Below are 18,633 nucleotides of genomic sequence, written 5' to 3'. Positions count from 1 at the left end.
AGGATAATTTTAGGGGTAATTAGTCTCTTGGCTGAGATAAAAATCAGGATTCTGACAAAACAGATACAGACCAGAGGGCCCATTCTACTACAGGCAGTTGTGATGCCTACCCATCTAGAATAGGTGAAGATAACTCCAGAGATAAGTATTGTGATCATTCTTATTCATGCCACTTTTGTGTTGGTTCTCATGTCAAGTATCTCACATCTAGATATGAAAGGATATGGAGTTTGAGATCCATAGAATAACTGAGGTAGCAGAGACTATGATGGAGGATATGATCTGTCACAGGTTCCCTTCGGTATGAATACAGGAGTGATGATAGAGGCCCACCTACAAAGACCACAACTGAATCTAAAGCCTTCGTGTGCTCCTGAGAAAAAAAGATTCCTCTGCTAGCTACTCCCCATCTAGTTTAGAGGTTTCTATCCCTGGAAGAGCAAAGACTATTCGTACAGCTACTAAAGACCAATACGTTGAAAAGTGGCTACAGGAGAAATTATAACGTCTAATGGAAAACCAAAATGAGAGCAACAGCCTCAGGAGAGAAACCCAGGCTGACATCACGAAGAAATCAAGTGTGGGAAAAGCAGAGGGCAGAAAGGGAGTCACCATAGCCTGACACCTACATCAATTCTGGCAGAAGTAAGTCAGATCAGGATACATGAAAGAAATAATGTGAAAAATCTCTGGAAAATGAAGGATTCACTAAGGATAAAGATTGTCACTGTCGAACTTCTAAGCCCCTAAACTTGATCTGCTCTAGAGGTCATGCCAGACCCTCCAACAAAGGACCATGTTTGCGTGAGATTAAGTCTAATCCTCCTTGTCTATCCAGAGGTCAGACACAGAGAAGGAACCCCCTACATGTGTTGAAGGAAATGTAGTTCAACTGTCTGAAGAAGAGCCAGCAAGGAAAGAAAATATAATAGATAAGGTACATGTCCCAAGAGGCCCAAGTAGGAACCTAAGCCTGGTCCAGGAGACAGGGGGTACAAAGACCACTGGAAGGAGTCCAATAGGAATTGTGGCAAAAATGATCAAGATCCCAGATCTGCACCTCAGCCAAAGGAACCTCAAGAACATCCAGCCTCCAAGTGCAATTGTCGAAGCAAGTATGCTGCTCTCTCAATTGACGGTGAAGATGGAAATGAGAGGAAAGCTTACAATGAGTAGACCTCTACACCCTATCCTTCCTTCTATTCTCTCTCCACCCCAGGCCCCTGAAGAGCAGATCAAACCTCTCCTCAGACACACAGAAAAATAAATCTCACTATCTCCTGGGGAAAATAAAGAAAAGAGGGGGGGGGAAGTTTCTTCTAATTCTGATGCCCAATTGTTCTTCATATAGTCTAGCTTCTCTGACTATTTGATTGCCATATGATTAAAAGATACAACCTGGACACACACCTTTCCTGATTTTAAAACACACAGTGTTCCCTGGTTCTGTTCTCACAACTGCCTCTTGGTCCATGTTCAGCTTCCTCATGAGCACCATGAAATGCTCTGGAATAACTATTCTTCTCAATATTATCTATAGTTTGGTATGGTCCATGCAGTCCAATGTCTTCATACAATCAATAAAACACAAGAAAATCTTTCTGGCATTCTCTGCTTTTAGCCACTGCCCATATGAATTGGTGATTAATTTTTCCATTTCTTTGAAGAATTATGCTGGTATTTGGATCAGCATTGCATTGAATTGATAGGGTGCATTTGAAAAGGGTGACATTTTCACTATATTGCGTCCATCCATGAACATGAGGTTAGGAAATGTCCCCATTTATTTCAGTATCTTTTTGTTTCTTGTAGCAGTGTTTTATAATTTTCTTTGTATAAATCTTTTGTATTCCTGATCTGATCCCGCCACACCAAGGCAAAACATTAAGGGGATGCAACAGAACAGCAAGGGAACAGGGGACAAGGTCCCCACGAATGCTGATGGTGGACTTTAGGGTCAGGGCTTGGTGCCCCAACAGATTGGACTGGAAAACACTCCTAAAGGCCAACAGTCCTTGAATTAACTACAAGCTTTTCTTTCTTGTTGTGTTTTGTATTTTTGTCATTGGTTTCTTGTTGTTGTTTAGTTTTATATTTTTGCTTGGTTTTGCTCTGTCTTGTTTTTGTGCATGTTATTATCTCTGCAGGTCTGTCTAAATAAAATAGGCTGGATGAACAATCTGGAGGAGAAAACAATGGGACTGACAGTTCCGGGGGGACATGGGAGGGGTGCGGAAGGTAGTGGTGTTAACAAACCCAGGGACAAGGAACAACAAGTGATGCAAATAGGTGGTGAAGAAGGTGTAGGAGGCCTGGTAGGGCATGACCAAGGGCAATGTAATCAAGAGGAATTAGTGAAACCCAAATGAAGACTAGCATGATAGTGGGACAAGAGGAAAGTCAAATGAAATAGAGGAAAGAGCTAGGAGAAAAAGGGTATTTACAGAGGTCTAAATATAGGCATGTACATATGTCAATATATTTATATATGAAGATTGGGAAATAGATCTGTGGACATATATTTATAGGTTTAGTATTAAGGTAACAGAAGAACTTTGTTCCTCCACTCAAGTACTCCCTTAATTCAAGAATGCTTTGTCCTATTAAATTGGCATTCTATGATGCTCACCTTCCTAACACAATCACTGAAGACAAAGCAGGTGCATAAGCAAATATGGTGAAGAAAGCTGATGGTGCCAGGCTATCAAAAGATATAGCATCTGAGGTCTTAAAGGTTTGAAGGTAAGGAAGCGACCATCTAGCTCAGAAGCAACAAAGCCCACATGGAAGAAGCACATCAGCCCGCTTGATAACAAGGTGCCGAAGGGATCAGCTATCAGGCATCAAAGAACAAAAAAATCATATAATTGTGTGCTTACCTCCCTGATACGATAGCTGAAGATAAATGGGTGCATAAGCAAATGTGGCGAAGAAAGCTGATGGTGCACAGCTATGAAATTATATAGCATCGGGGGTCTTAAAGGCTTGAAGGTAGATAAACAGCCATCTGGCTCAGAAGCAACAAAGCCCACAGGGAAGAAGCACACCAGCCTGGATGATCATGCAGTGTCAAAGGGATCAGGTATCAGGCATTATCAGAACAAAAAATCATATCATAGTGACTGAGGAGGGGAGTGCACAGTGGAGACCCAAAGCCCATTTGTAGGCCACTGGACATCCCCTTATAGAAGGATCACAGGGAGGAGACGAGCCAGTCAGGGTGCAGTGTAGCAATGATGAAGCATACAACTTTCCTCTAGTTCCTAAATGCTTCCTCTCCCCCACCCCCACCCCCACTATCATGATCCCAATTCTACCTTACAAATCTGGCTAGACCAGAGGATGTACACTGGTACAGATAGGAACTGGAAACACAGGGAATCCAGGATGGATGATCGCTTCAGGACCAGTGGTGTGAGTAGCAATACTGGGAGGGTGGAGGGAGGGTGGGGTGGAAAGGGGAAACCGATTACAAGAATCTACATATAACCTCCTGCCTGGGGCCCAGACAACAGAAATGTGGGTGAAGGAAGACGTCCGACAAGGCAAGATAGGACAATATAATAATTTATAAATTATCAAGGGTTCATGAGGGAGGGGAGAGCGGGAAGGGAAGGGAAAAATGAGGAGCTGATGCCAGGGGCTTAGGTGGAGAGCAAATGTTTTGAGAATGATGAGAGCAATGAATGTACAAATGTGTTTTACACAATTGATGTATGTATGAATTGTGATAAGAGTTGTATGAGCCTGTAATAAAATGATATAAAAAGAGAGAGAGAAAAAGTCTTTTGTTTTTCTGGTTGGATTCATTCCTAAGTATGTTATCATTGTGTGTGGTTATTGTAAATGGTATTGTTCTTTTAATTTCCTTTTGAAAGTCCTCTTCTTTAATATACAAGCATCGAATTGATTTTTGTGTGCTTATCTTATAGCCTGCCACTTTGCCAATTTTTTTGAAATCGCTCCAGAAACTTTTTTTTAAGTCTTTATGGTCATCTGCCAATAGAGATTTTCCTTCTTATTTGAAAGACTACCACTGACTAAGACTTCCAGGACTATATTAAATAAGAATGGTGATAATTGGCAACTTGCCTGGTTAGTGATATAAGAAGGGGAATACTTTCCATTTCTATCCATTAAATGAGATGATGACCATTGATTTTGTATGTAAAGTCCTTATCTTTTTATTATGTGGAGAAATTTCTCTTCTATTACTATTTTATTTAGTGTTTTTAGAAAGAATAGACATTGAATTTTAGTGAATGCCTTTTCTGTATCTATAAATATAATCACATATTGTTTGTTTTATAGGATGGATTATATTGTTTTTCTAATGTTGAGCCATTCTTGCATAACTTATATGAATTTGACTTGATCATGGTGCGTTATTTTTTTTTAACAATTTATTGGGGCTCATACAATTCTTTTCACAGTTCATACATATACATACATCAATTGTATAAAGCACATCTGTACAGTCTTTGCCCTAATCATTTTTTTTCTCTTTTCTTCTTTTAGGTGCGTTATCTTTTTAATGTGCTGTTTAATTCTGTTGGCTAGGATATTGTTGAAAACGTTGGAACCAATACTTACAAGGGATATTTGTTTTATGTGATTTTTAATTCTGGTAATGTCTTTGCCTGGTCTAGATATCAAGTTTATTCTTGATTCATAAAATGAGTTTGGTAGTAGATTATCCTTTATATATTCTGGAATAATTTGTGTAGAAATTGTGTTAATTCTCTTTCTTTTTTTCTTGTTTGGTAAAGTTCTCTATTAATACTATATGGTCCTGGACTTTTTTATATTGTGAGTTTTTTAATAACTAGATTTGTTAAATCATGAAAAATTGATGTTTTATACCAAATAATGTAAAAGATTTAGAACAATTCTCTAATTCATTATTCTCTTTGGTAAAGTCATCTCTGAGTCTATGCAGCAGATAACCAGACATTCACAGGGTGAGGAGAAGAATTTGTTCGGACAACACACAAATCTTATGAACTAAGAAAGTATGAAGAAATATATTTTAATAACAAAATTTCCAAACCCTTAGGCTTAAGCCTAAGTCATAAAAATGATCATATTTGAGGTCCCAGAGGAATTCAGTTTGATATTGCTCTCCACATGGATTCTTTCATATCTCAGTTTGGATACAAGAGTTAGATAATATTCTCTGCCATTATTATTTGACCCAAAGGGGCCAAAAGGAAGGTGGGAAAATTATTCTATTCTTATCTCTAATGAGGCTCCCAGGGAATCCGGCCCAACAGCCATAGAGTCTCCCTGTAAATACCTCTCTGTGATTCCCCCAGATATATTTCATGCACACAGGACTAAGACCATGAATACCAGCTCCTCACTGACTCCTGTATTTCCAAGACTTTCCAATCCTCACCATAAAGAGATTCATTGACCAGTTATACAGAGGTGAAGAACAAATGATTCCTACAACACCAAAATTCTCCAGGTAATTTTTCAGCAAAAAAGACACTGGTTGTTGCTTTGTGTATTGGTTGTTAAAGGCTTGAAATTCTTTTTCTTTTTTGGGGGGGTTTTAAACGTTTTATTAGGGGCTCATACAACTATTATCACAGTCCATACATATACTTACATCGATTGTATAAAGCACATCTGTACATGCTTTGCCCTAATCATTTTCTTTTCTTTCTTTTTTTTTTCCTTTTCTTTTTTTACATTTTATTAGGGACTCATACAACTCTTATCACAATCCATACATATACTTACATCAATTGTATAAAGCACGTCCATACATTCCCCGCCCCAATCATTCTCAAAGCATTTGATCTCCACTTAAGCCCTTTGCATCAGGTCCTCTTTTTTTTCCCTCCCTCCCCGCTTCCCCCTCCCTCATGTGCCCTTTGTAATTTATACATCGTTATTTTGGCTTGAAATTCTTTTATGAACTACCTTGGATAAAATTTTCAGATCCAGAGATCAATAGATGAAGTGTGTATTGGACAGGGTTCTCTAGAGAGACAAATCAGATTACTAGTAATTATATATAAATATATTTATAAAGATAGATATATAATTCAAGAAATAAACTGTTAAATAATATACAGATAGATAATACAAGAAATTAGCAGTTAAATTATAAAGCAGTGAGACACTAGCTGTCCTTCAAGGCTTGAGAGCTGCCAGTTGCCAGTCCCCTTCTGTAGAGAGCTGGGCTATATATACCCAGGCAGCAAACAGCAAGGCAGGTCCCCAACTGTCAACTGTCAGTCCCCAGCTCCAGAGATGAACATTCTTTTCATGTGGGCTTAAAGGGACCTCAACTTACAGCGACACAGTCCACAGGCTAGGCATCCCACAGGTAGTGTACCCCTTTAAACTGAGCACAGAACAAGCAAGGTGAGGCTCACCGAGCCATTTATCCCTCTGCCCTTCAGTTAATCCTACTTGTGTTTATCGGCCAGGCTGGCACAATAAACTATAGCAAAGTCCTAAATCAAACAACTAGTGAGATAAATAAGGTAATATCCAGCAATTTCTCATTTCTTTAGGAGGAACAAGGAAGGTGGGATTGAGAACTGGAAAAAAAAAAAAGTAAGAGCAGATGCATATAGTCACAGAATACAGTGTGTATTTCTGTGAGTTTACCAATTATAAACATACCACACAAAGGGTGAGGAGCCCAGTAGGAATAGCAACATGACTGAGTCTACGAAATTTAGAGTACAGGTCAAGTGGATATATCTTCTCTTAGCAAATCATTGAACTGATTTATAAACATGTCTCAAACTGCAGTTTTATTTGCTACCTTTTTTCCATCCATATCTAGGTCTCTGAATTTGCTCTTGTGCATGAACCTGTTCCGTGGCTATGATTGAAGCAAATCAGTCGAGTGTCTCTGAGTTCCTCCTCCTCGGGCTCTCTGGGCATCCTCAGCAGCAGAAGCAGATCCTCTTCGTGCTCTTCCTGAGCATGTACCTGGCCACGGTCCTGGGCAACCTGCTCATCATCCTGGCCATTAGCACAGACTCTCGCCTGCACACCCCCATGTATTTCTTCCTCAGCAACCTGTCCTTTGTGGACCTCTGCTTCTCCTCCACCATAGTCCCCAAGATGCTGAGCAACATACTCAGCGGTGAGACAATTTACATCACTGAGTGTCTCATGCAGATGTATTTTTTCATCATGTTTGGGGATATGGACAATTTCCTCCTGGCAGTGATGGCCTATGACCGCTTTGTTGCCATATGCCACCCCTTACACTACACAGCAAAGATCAGCCATCAACTTTGTGCCCTGCTGCTCATTGGGTCTTGTGGCATTGCCATTGTAAATGCTCTCTTGCATACCCTTCTGATGGCTCAACTCTCATTCTGTGCGGACAACAGGATCCCCCACTTCTTCTGTGATGTGGCTGCTCTCCTGAGACTCTCCTGCTCTGACACATACCTCAATGAGATGATGATTCTCACTGAGGGGGGTCTGATCATGATGATACCATTGATTTGCATCCTAGTTTCCTACATTTGCATCACCTCTGCTGTCCTGAGAGTCCCATCCGCAAAGGGAAAGTGGAAAGCCTTCTCCACCTGTGGCTCCCACCTGGCTGCAGTGTCCCTCTTCTATGGCACCATCATTGCTGTGTATTTCAGCCCGTCATCCTCCCACTCGGCTGAGAATGACATTGCAGCTGCCGTGATGTACACGGTGGTGACCCCCATGCTGAACCCTTTCATCTATAGCCTGAGAAACAGGGACATTAAAGGGGCCCTAACAAAAATGATTTCTATGAATTGTTTTTATGTTCAACAATAAATCTTTTTCACTACATTCTAAAATGTAGCAGTTGTTCATCTATGTATTTGTTTTGGGAAAATGAAACTACAGATTTTTAAAATTTTTTATTGTGAATTGGGTGAAAGTTGTAGAGGAGATTACTTTCCAGTCAGCAACCCCAGCCAAATTTGTATCATATCATTGATTGCAACTCCTGCAATGCAATATCACTTATCCCTCTCCTTTCCTGATTATTGTTTCTACTCCTCCTTCTTCCTTAATCCTGCTGATCTTTATTTTGATCGTACCACGGTCAGTCTGTCTGACACTCATGTTCTATGAATTTCTCAATTCAAAATTTCACAATACAGAAAGGTTTAGTTCATTTAGGGCTCCAGGGATTCCTAATTCTTCCAGGCATTTGAGTTAATTATTCTTGCCATTTTAAATGAGCTTTATGTATCATACAACATTAAGCAGAAATACAGGTAATTTAAACAAGAAATAAGGTAATATAACCAAGAAGAAATAACTTCCTCAATTCCAGTGCGCAGGCTTGTCAATCTTTGTCGATGTGCTCAGTTATTTGAACATAGATCCTCGCTTACATCCTAGATTTCCACTCTCATGTATAACAAGCCTTCTCCAAATGGCCATACAATGTCTACAGTTTTTATCTTGCAGAACTTATATATTTCTATCAGGTTCCTTGAGCAAATTTACTCAGTATGTATTTTGTTTCTGCATTAACACATAATAGAAATTTACTATTTAATATGCACTTTCAAACTCATTTTGAAAACTCAGGAAATTTTTAAAAATCAAGATAAATTTAAGCTTGGGTAAAATAACCACTGAAACTCTGGATTTTAAGCAAGAATGAGGAAAATAGGGCAGTTTTCCTTAACTTCTCATTTCAGAGAGATGAATAAGAGGACATCTTGCATTAAATCTGATAAAATTCAGAATCAAAGGCTCTTTCTGAGACTAGGATATTGCCAATTTTATTATACTTGTCACATTTGTATATTAAGGTACATGGGAATGTTTTCAATATTTAATCTATCTATTTCCCAAGTCTTCAAAATATATTAGGAGGGGGCTGTTCCTGGGTAGCAGGTTTGATAGATATCATCAGCTTTTGTTTTGTATGTGAGCAGGTGGTTAAAGGGGGGCTGAGAGTAGAGGGTTGTGGTTTCAAATGTCTAATTTAATTAGAAACTATAATATGTTTTATTTCAGGTATATCCTATATTCCTACCTTTACAAAAAGTCATTGACTTCACTAGGTTTGAAACATATTAACATATCTTTATGCCGAATACTTCTATATAGGCTTTAAAATCTCTATTTATTACTATTCTTTTTGTTCCTAATCTGATTCGTGTTTTTTTCACTATTTTGCTAGAGGCTTACTGTACCATCTGTTTCTTATGAAGTGGGTGTTGGATTCAATTAATTTTCATTATTTCCTAGCTTTAATTTTTCTATTTTACCAGTGTAACATGGATATCTTTCCCCATAAATATCTAATTTATGCATCCTATCTAACCATTAATTCATGAAACACATCCTAAAACATTCTAAGCAATACATACTTGAATTGCTGAAGACAAAGCGGGTGCATAACCAAACGTGGTGAAGAAAGCTGATGGTGTCCAGCTATCAAAAGATACAGCGCCTGATGTCTTAACGGCTTGAAGGTAAACAAGCGGCCATCTAGTTCAGAAGCAACAAAGTCACATGGAAGAACACCAGCCAGTGTAATCACAAGGTGCCGAAGGGATCAGGTATCAGGTACCAAAGAACAAAAAGATCCTATCATTGAGAATGAGGGGGAGTACAGATTGGGGACCCAAAGCCCAACTGTAGACAAATGGACATCCCTTTCAGAAGGGTCATGGAGAGGAGATGAGTGAGTCAGGATGCAGTGTACCATCGATAAAACACACAAATTTCCTCTAGTTCCTAAATGCTTCCTCCCCCACCTTATCTTGATCCCAATTCTACCTTACAAATCTGGCGAGACTAGAGGATGTACACTGGTACAAATAGGAACTGTAAACACAGGAAATCCAGGACAGATGAACCCTTCAGGGCCCGAGGTGAGAGTGGCAATACCTGGAGGGTGGAGGGAAGGTGGGGTAGAACGGGGGGGGGGGTTGATTACAACGTTCTACATATAACCCCCTCCCTTGGGGATGGACAACAGAAGAGTAGGTGAAAGGAGACACTGGACAGTGTAAGACATGGCAAAATAATAATAATTTATGAATTATCAAGGGTTCATGAGAAAAGAGGGAGTGGGGAGGGAGAGGAAAAAATGAGGAGCTGATACCAAGGACTCAAGTACAAAGCAAATGTTTTGAGAATGCTGATGACAACAAATGTACAAATGTGTTTGACACAATATATGTACGTATGGATTATGATGAGTTCCATGAGGCCACAATAAAATGATTTTTTTAAACACTTGAATATTAGGTTGTTGCAAGATAAGTCCAGGAGAACTGGCCAACAGGGCTTCTGAGGCAGTAATCTTTTTTTTAATCATTTTATTGGGGGTTCATACAACTCTTATCACAATGCATACATACATCAGTTGTGTAAAACACATTTGTACATTCATTGCCCTCATCATTCTCAAAACATTTGCTCTCCACTTAAGCGCTTGGCATCAGCTCCTCGTTTTCCCCCTCCCTCCCCCCGGTCCCTCCCTAATGAGCACTTGATAATTTATAAATTATTATTTTGTCATATCTTTCACTATCCGACGTCTCCCTTCACCCACTTTTCTGTATGTAGATCCTTATAATCAGTTCCCCCTTTCTAACGCACCCTCCCTCCATGCTCCCGGTATCACCACTCTCAGCACTGGTCCTGAAGGGATCATCTGTTCTGGATTCCCTGTGCTCCCAGTTCCTATCTGTACCAGTGTACATCCTCTGGTCTAGCCAGATTAGTAAGGTAGAATTGGGATCTTCATAGTGCTCCGGAGTGTGGGGGAGAAGCACTGAGGAACTCGAGGAAAGTTGTATGTTTCATTGTTGCTACACTACACCCTGACTGATTTGTCTCCGCCCTGCAGCCCTTTCATAAGGGGATGTCCAGTCGCCCACAGATGGGTCTTGGTTCCCAATCTGCACTCCCCCTCATTCTCAATGATAGGATGTTTTGTTCTTTGATGCCTGATAACTGATTCCTTTGACACCTCATGATCAGACAGGCCGGTGTCATTTTTTTGTGGGCTTTGTTGCTTCTAAGCTAGAGGGCCGCTTGCTTACCTTCAAGCCTTTAAGACTTATTAACAACTTTCAATATGCTGATGATACAACCTTGCTTGCTGAAAGTGAGAAGGATTTGAAGCACTTGCCAATCAAGGTCAAAGATTGCAGTCTTCCGTATGGATTGCAACTGCATGTAAAGAACATCAAAATCCTCATAACCGGACTGAAGAGAGCATCATGAATACAGAGAAAAGGAGACAGCTGTGATGGACGTTGGCCTTTAGGAGTGTTTTCCAGTTGAGTCTCATGGGTGCCAAGCCCTGTACCCAACGTATATTTTTGGTATTCCCTGATGAATTCATTGCTCTGTTCCCCTTGCTGTTCTGTTGCATGCCCTTAGTGTTTTGCCTCAGTGTGGTAGGATCAGATCAGGCACAACTCCCACACTGTGCCTCCAGTACTGTCCCCTGTAGGGCTATGAGTCAGTGAGGGATGTCATGTCTCATAGTGGGGCCGACCATATGGTCCTCTCTGTGCATTGGCTGCACTGAGCAGGAATATCGTCCCCTAGGTTTGGTGAGCCAGTATGTGCTTCACCCTCTCTTACTCCCCCTTCATTTGCTCCCATGTACTCTAACCAGACAAGCCCCTCTCCCTGAGCTGCAGCTTCAGTGCTGTCCTCTGAAATAAATTCTTCTATTGGGAGGGTCAGGGGTCCACCTAGTTGGGATTGGGGCCGGCCCCTCAGACCTTTCCACTGGTTCCCTATTCCACTGGTTCCCTACTACATCTTGGAGCATCAGGTTGAAAGCTGGTCCCTCTTTCCCTGTGGTGATATAAACAATAACCTCCCCTTGGGCAGGTCAGTGCCCTGTTCCTCAGCTACATTTTTCTTTTTTTTTTTTTCCTGAGGCAATAATTTTCATGACAGTAGATGGCCACATCTTCCTCCCAAGAGCAGCTGGTGACTTCCAATTACGGACCTTTGGGTTAACCGGTAAGTGCTTAACCTCTGTTACAAGGGCTGCACAAATACAATCATGTGGTGCTCATTTCATATGTTCTATACTCTTATAAATAGTAGATCAATAAGCGACTTTGTTAATAAATTGTTGTAGGTATCCTTATGTATTTTATAAGAATTAATCCCTTTTTTAAAAAGGATGTTTGAGATACTACTTGATACTTCAAGAAATATTACCCAATCACTGAGATAGTTTATTGTGCCAGCCTGGCCAATAAACACATGTGGGATTAATTGAAGGGTGGGGAGATAAATGGCTCAGTGAGCCTCGCCTTTCTTGTCTCTCGCTCCTTGATCATCAGACCAGTGTGCGACTGCCTTGCTTGTTCTGTGCCTCAATTTGCAAGCTACACTACCTGTGGGACACGTAACCTGTTGATTGTGTCGCTGTAATTTGAAGTCCCTTTAAGACTTGCCTCACGAGAGAATTGGAATTTACATGGCTGGAGCTGGGGACTGACGGTTGGTGACCTGGCTGACAGCTGGTGATCTGCCTTGCTGTTTGCTGCCTGTGCCGGGATAGCCTAGCTCTCTCTCTACAGTGGACTACCTGGCGGCCCTCAAGACTTTAAGAACTGCCAGTGTCTCACAACTCTCTCACGGGAGTGAGTTGCACTGAGCCATTTGTACAGCTTTATAATTTAACTGTTAATTTATTGTATTATATATCTACCTGTATATAATTTAACAGATCATTTCTTGTGTTATATATCTATCTATCTTATATATATAATTATCAGCAATCTGGTTTCATCTTTCTAGAGAACCCTGTCTCATACCATCGCTTACCAGAACATATTTAAAATGCTATTGTATACTTGGTAACAGTTAACATAGTAAATTCTGTTTCCCTTTGACAATTTCTGAACAAATTATGGTGTGGTATTAGTTACATTTTCCCAAGTATTTCAACATTCTTTTTTCAGAAGTCTGGTTATTCCATTTCCATTACATTTGGGTTTCTGTTCCCTAATCTCAAGGTTTTGTCATCAAGAATATCTAAGGACACATTTAGGGTCCCTAATACATAGCATGACTGTGCAAAAGCATTGCACTCTGTGGATCATAACAAACTATAGATACTCTTGAGAAGAATGGGAATTCCAGAACACTTCATTATGCTCGTGCAGAACCAGTACATGGATCAAGAGACAGTTGTGTGAATGGAACAAGGGGACACTGCTGATTTAAATTTAGGAAAGATGCGTGTCAGGATTGTCACCTCTCACCATACTTAATCTCTATTCTGCTCAAAGAATCAGAGAAGTTAGACTATATGAAGAAGAGCTCAGCATCAGGATTCAAGGAAAGTTTATTAACAGCCTTTGAAATGCAGATGACACACCTTGTTTGCTGAAAGTGGGGAGGATTTGAAACACTGGCTGGTGAAGATCAAGGATTACAGACTTCAATGTGGATTGAGTGGGTTAAGCTCACTGTAAAGAAACCAAAAATCCTCACAACTGGACCAGTGGTTGACATCATGATAAAAGGAGAAAAGATGGACGTTATCAAGGGTGTCACCTTCCTTGGAAACACAGTCACTGCTTCTGGGAACAGCAATCAAGAGATCAATGAACCCATTGTACAGGGTAAAACTGCAGCACAAGTCCTCTGTGGTGGTGAAAAGCGAGATGTCACTTTAAGGACTGGGGTTTGCATGATCCACACAATGGTAGTTTAAATTACTTCACATGCTTGTGAAAGTTGGACATTCAGTAAGGAAACCACGGACGAATTGATGCCTTTGAGTTATGGTGCTGGCAAAGAATATAGAAAGTACCATAGACTACCAAAAGAAAAACAAATCTGTCTTGGAAGAAATACAGCCCAAAGGCTCCTTAGATGCAAGGAGAGTGAGGTTGTCAGCTCATATACTTTGGGCATGTTATCTGAAATTTTATTTGGAATTCCATGGTACTTTCCAAATTCTTCCCCCAACACCCATGATTCATCGATTCTTCTTTTATCGTTTTATTTGTTGTCCAACATTGAAATGTATATGAAGCCATTGAAAATGTCATGCTTGGGTCAGAAGCACCTTCATGTGTCCAAAGGAGCACACTGTTAGATTTACTGAGCATTAATGGTGGATCCAAGCAAAATGAAATCCTTGACAACTTTGATCTCTTCTCCATTTATCATGATGTGAAGATTGTGGTTCTTCTTCTATTGAGTTGCAATCCATACTAAAGTTTGTAAGCTTTGATCTTCATCAGGAAGTGCTTCAGCTCTTCTTATCTTTTAGCAAGCAAGGTCATGTCATCTGCATATTACAGGTTGTAAATGACCGTCCCATCCTAATTCTGCATTCTTTGTCTAGTCCATCTTGGATTACATGCTCAACAAACAGATTTAATAGTATGGTGAAAAGATACAACCTGGACACACTTTTCCAATTATTAAACCATGAGGAGTTCCCGTGCTCTGTTAGGAAGACTGCATCTTGGTCCATTTACAGGTTCGGCATGTTCAGGTGGTAGTTGTTGCTGTTAGGTGACATCAAATTGGTTCAGACTGAAGATGACTCTATGTACATCAGAGCAAAACACAGCCCCATCCTGTGTCATCCTCACAACTGTTGTGATGCTTGAGCCCAATGTGGCAGCCGCTGTATCAATTCAGGATACAGTGAGGAATTCCCTCTTTTTCACTGCCCTTCTACTTTACCAAGTGTGGTGTGCCCTTCCAGGCACTTGTCTGTCCTGATTACATGTCCAAAGTATGTGAGATGAAGTCTCCCAATCCTTTGCTTCTGAGGAGCATTCTGACTAGACTTCTTCCAGGAGATATTTGTTTGTTCTTCTGGAAGTTCACAGTGGTTTCAATATTATTTGCAAGCACCACAGTTCAAATACATGATACATTTTTTTTAAAGCAAACCTTTCATTATATACATTCACAATGGGAGAGCCATACCTACCAGATTAACACATGATATAATACAGCAAGAAAGCATTAGGGGTTAAACTAGTAAGTATATGGCAAGAGATGGGAACCATCGTCCATCAATTGATGACAAGTTCTACAACCACGTGAGAGCAGTCCTCTGCTTTTGATCACACAAAGGAGTTTCAACCTTAAGTCCCAGGGCTACAGGTGAGTTTGAGGTAGAGATTGGTTCATTTAGTGGGGTTTCTATATCGAGTCCTTCTTGTGGTTCATGAAGAATGTTGTGTGCCTTGAACAAAGCAGTCTAAAGTCCCCATAGTCTATAGCACGTGGCCTGGGTCATGAAGGGCTGTATAGAAATTAGGTCAAAAGTGTCCATTTCAAAACACAGGACGAGGCATATTCTCCTCTAGGGTCCTAGATAAATCTTGTTAAGCATTCTTCACCCATAGATATGTTGTTACTGTGTGTCTTCTTAAAAACAAAAATATAATCGCCTCACCAAGACATGCATGTCCCCCTTTCCCCATGCATAAACCCTTCATGGTCTCCCTTATTCAATGTCTACTTTTCATATGCACATGTGCAAGTAAAAATACATAGCTCAGACACACCTTAGTCCTCAAAGTGACATATTTGTCTCTAACACTGAAGAAGTCTTATGCAGTTGATGTACACAATGCAATGCTTTGTTGGTTTCTAGATTGCTGCTTTCATGAGCATTGAGTGTAGAGACAAACAAGATGAAGTCCATCATAGCTGCCTTTTTTCTCTGTTACAATAATGCTCTCTTTGGTTCCGTTATGAGCATTTTGATTTTCTTTACAATGAGTTGCAATCCACACTGAAGACGGTGATCTTTGACCTTGATTTGCAAGTGCTTCAAATCCTCCTCGCTTTCACCAAGAAAGGTTGTATCATCTGCATATTGAAGGTTGTTAATAGGTCTTTTTCTATGTTACCTCTCCCTCTCACAATATGACAGCCTCAGCAACAAAGAAGAAGAAGGGGGAAATTATCTCCCTAACAGACTTCCTGGCTGAGGATGGGGGATCAGTAGAGGAAGCACCTATGTCCCCAAACCAGTCAGCAAGGCTGAAGAAACAAATGACCGAGTGAGAGAACTTTCAGGTCCTTGTGTTTAGGGTAGATGATGTGTTTAAGGCAGCTCCAGATGGCCATTCTATCTTGCCTACCACACAGACTACTTGAGAACCAAATACAAATCAGAAGATTTAGTCTTCTCACATCACCATACTACACTGATTTTTTTTTTCAGGAATCTTCCCTGTGATGTGACAGAAGATTCAATTAAGGAATTCTTTAGAGGTGTAACTTGTAGTACAGTGTACTTATTTCATGAACCCAGCAGTCCAGAAAGATTATGCTGTGTTGGATTTCCTGTTCGGTACCCTGAGTCTCACTGTAAGAGGAGAATTCAAGTGGGTGTTGCTTATCAAGCACAGGGTAATGTTAAGGGTGATTAGTTTCTTAGCTGAGAAAGAAATCATGATTCTGACAAAACAGATACAGACTGAAAGGTCCATTCTACCACAGTCAGTTGTGATACCTACCCATCTAAAGGAGGTGATGACAGCTTTAGAGACAAGTATTGTGATCATTCTTATTCATACCCCTTTGTGTTGGTTACCATGACAAGTATCTCACATCGGGATGTGAATGTATATGGAGTTTAAGATCAATAAGATAAATGAGGTAGCACAGACTATGGTGGAGGCATTGACTCCAGATAGGCAGTGACAGAAGACCACTTGGTAGAAGATGCCAAAGAGGGGGCAACTGCAGAGGGAACTCCTATAAAGACTGATATGACAGATGGAATGATCAGTCGCAGGTTCCCTTCTGTATGAATATAGGAGTGATGATAGAGGTCCACTTACAAAGACTACAACTGAATCTAAAGCCTTCGTGTGCTCCTGAGAAAGAAGATTCATCTGCTAGCTCCTCCCCATCTAGTTCAGAAGCTTCTATCCATGGAAGAGCAAAGACTATTCACACAGCTACTAAAGAGCAACAAGTCAAAAAGTGGCTACAGAAGAAGCAGAAAAAATTATAACGTCTCCTGGAAAACCAAAACAACAGCCTCAGGAGAGAAACCCAGGCTGACATCACGAAGAAATAAAGTGTGAGAAAAGCAGAGAGCAGAAAGGGAGTCCACAACCTTACACCTCCACCAATTCTGGCAGAAGTGATCAGGATACATGAAAGAAATAAAGAGAAAAGTCTCTGGAAAATGAAGCATTCACTAAGGAGAAAGATTGTCACTGTCTGATTTCTAAGCCTCCTAAATTTGATCCACTCTAGAGGTCATGCCAGATCCTCCAACAAAGGACCATGTTTGCGTGAGACTAAATCTAATCCTCCTAGTCAATCTCAGAGCTCAGACACAGAGAAGGAACCCCCTACACGTGTTAAAGGAAAGGTAGTTGAACTATCTGAAGAAAACCCAGCAAGGAAAGAAAATATAATAGATAAGGTACGTGTCCCAAAAGGCCAAATTGGGAACCTCAGCCTGGACAAGGACACATGGGGAACAAAGACCACTGGAAGGATTCCAATAGGAAAGATGGCAAAAAATGATCAAGATCCCATATCTGCACCTGAGCCAAAGGAACTTGAAGAAAATCCAGCCTCCAAGTGCAATTGTCGAAGCAAGTATGCTGCTCTCTCAATTGACGGTGAAGATGGAAATGAGAGGAAAGCTTACAATGAGTAGACCTCTACATCCTATCCTTTCTTCTATTCTCTCTCCACCTCAGGCCCCTGAAGAGCAGATCAAACCTCTCCCCAGACACACAACAAAATAAAGCTATCTCCTGAAAAAAATGAATAAAATAGGAAAAACAGTCTTCTAATTCTGCTGCCCTATTCTTCTTCGTGTAGTCCAACTTCTCTGATTATTTGATTGGCTTACCATGAAAGGATACACACACCTTTCCTGATTCTAAAACACACAGTGTTCCCTGGTTCTGTTCTCACAACTGCCTGTTGGTACATGTTCACCTTCCTCATGAGCACAATGAAGTGCTCTGGGATTCCTGTGCTCCTCAATATTATCTGTAGTTTGGTATGGTTCACAGTCCAATGCCTTATTATACTCAATAAAACCCAAGGATATCTTTCTGGCATTCTCTGCTTTAAGCCAAGCCCAAGTGATGGAAATAATGATATACTTCATGCTGGGCAGTAAGAGATCTCCTACTTCGATTTTACTTTTTTATAGTATTTTATTTATCCTGGATTTCTTTCTTTTACATATGAATTAATGATTGCTTTTCCCATTACTTTGAAGAATTTGTGCTGGATTTAGAATTTACTTTGAATTTATAAGGCTGACATTTTCACTATATTTAGTCTTCCTATCCATGAAAATGAAGTTAGGAAGTATCCCCATTTATATAAGTGTTTCTGTTTCTTGTAGAAGTGGTTCATAGTTTTCTTTCTGTAAGTCTTTTGTGTTTCTGGTTGAATCAATTTCTAAGTACCATATTTTATTATTTTGTGTGGCTATTGTAAATTGTATTGTTATTTTAATTTCCTTTACAAAGTCATCTTCTTTAATATACAAGAATCAAATGGATTTGTCTGTGCTGGTTTTATAACCTGGCTCTTTGAAAAATTTTTTTCAAATAGTCCCAGCAACTTTTTTTTAAGTTTCTGGGGTAATCAGCCCATAGTGTTTTCCTTCTTATTTCAAAGACTTACCTCTGACTA

General features: G+C 40.2%; 1 protein-coding gene and 1 pseudogene across 1 annotated transcript; both read left to right on the top strand.

Annotated features, from left to right (window-relative positions):
• The first annotated feature begins 6,849 nt into the window (after positions 1-6,849).
• On the top strand, positions 6,850-7,794 carry LOC142422799 (olfactory receptor 1f45-like). Its single transcript, XM_075528038.1, has one exon. It carries the CDS (start codon positions 6,850-6,852, stop codon positions 7,792-7,794), a length of 945 nt encoding a protein of 314 aa, XP_075384153.1.
• A 5,695-nt stretch (positions 7,795-13,489) lies between these two features.
• Positions 13,490-17,635, top strand: LOC142422798 (eukaryotic translation initiation factor 4B pseudogene; annotated as a pseudogene).
• The last annotated feature ends 998 nt before the right edge of the window (positions 17,636-18,633 follow it).

The sequence above is a fragment of the Tenrec ecaudatus genome, chromosome 12, assembly GCF_050624435.1.
Source record: "Tenrec ecaudatus isolate mTenEca1 chromosome 12, mTenEca1.hap1, whole genome shotgun sequence".
Classification (NCBI taxonomy): Eukaryota; Metazoa; Chordata; class Mammalia; order Afrosoricida; family Tenrecidae; genus Tenrec; species Tenrec ecaudatus.
The sequence above is the reverse complement of the archived record's forward strand: the minus strand, read 5'-3'. Positions and strand labels throughout refer to the sequence as shown.

Coding starts and splice junctions, on each gene's coding strand:
- LOC142422799 (XM_075528038.1), top strand. CDS start 6,850: ATGATTGAAGCAAATCAGTCGAGTGTCTCTGAGTTCCTCCTCCTCGGG.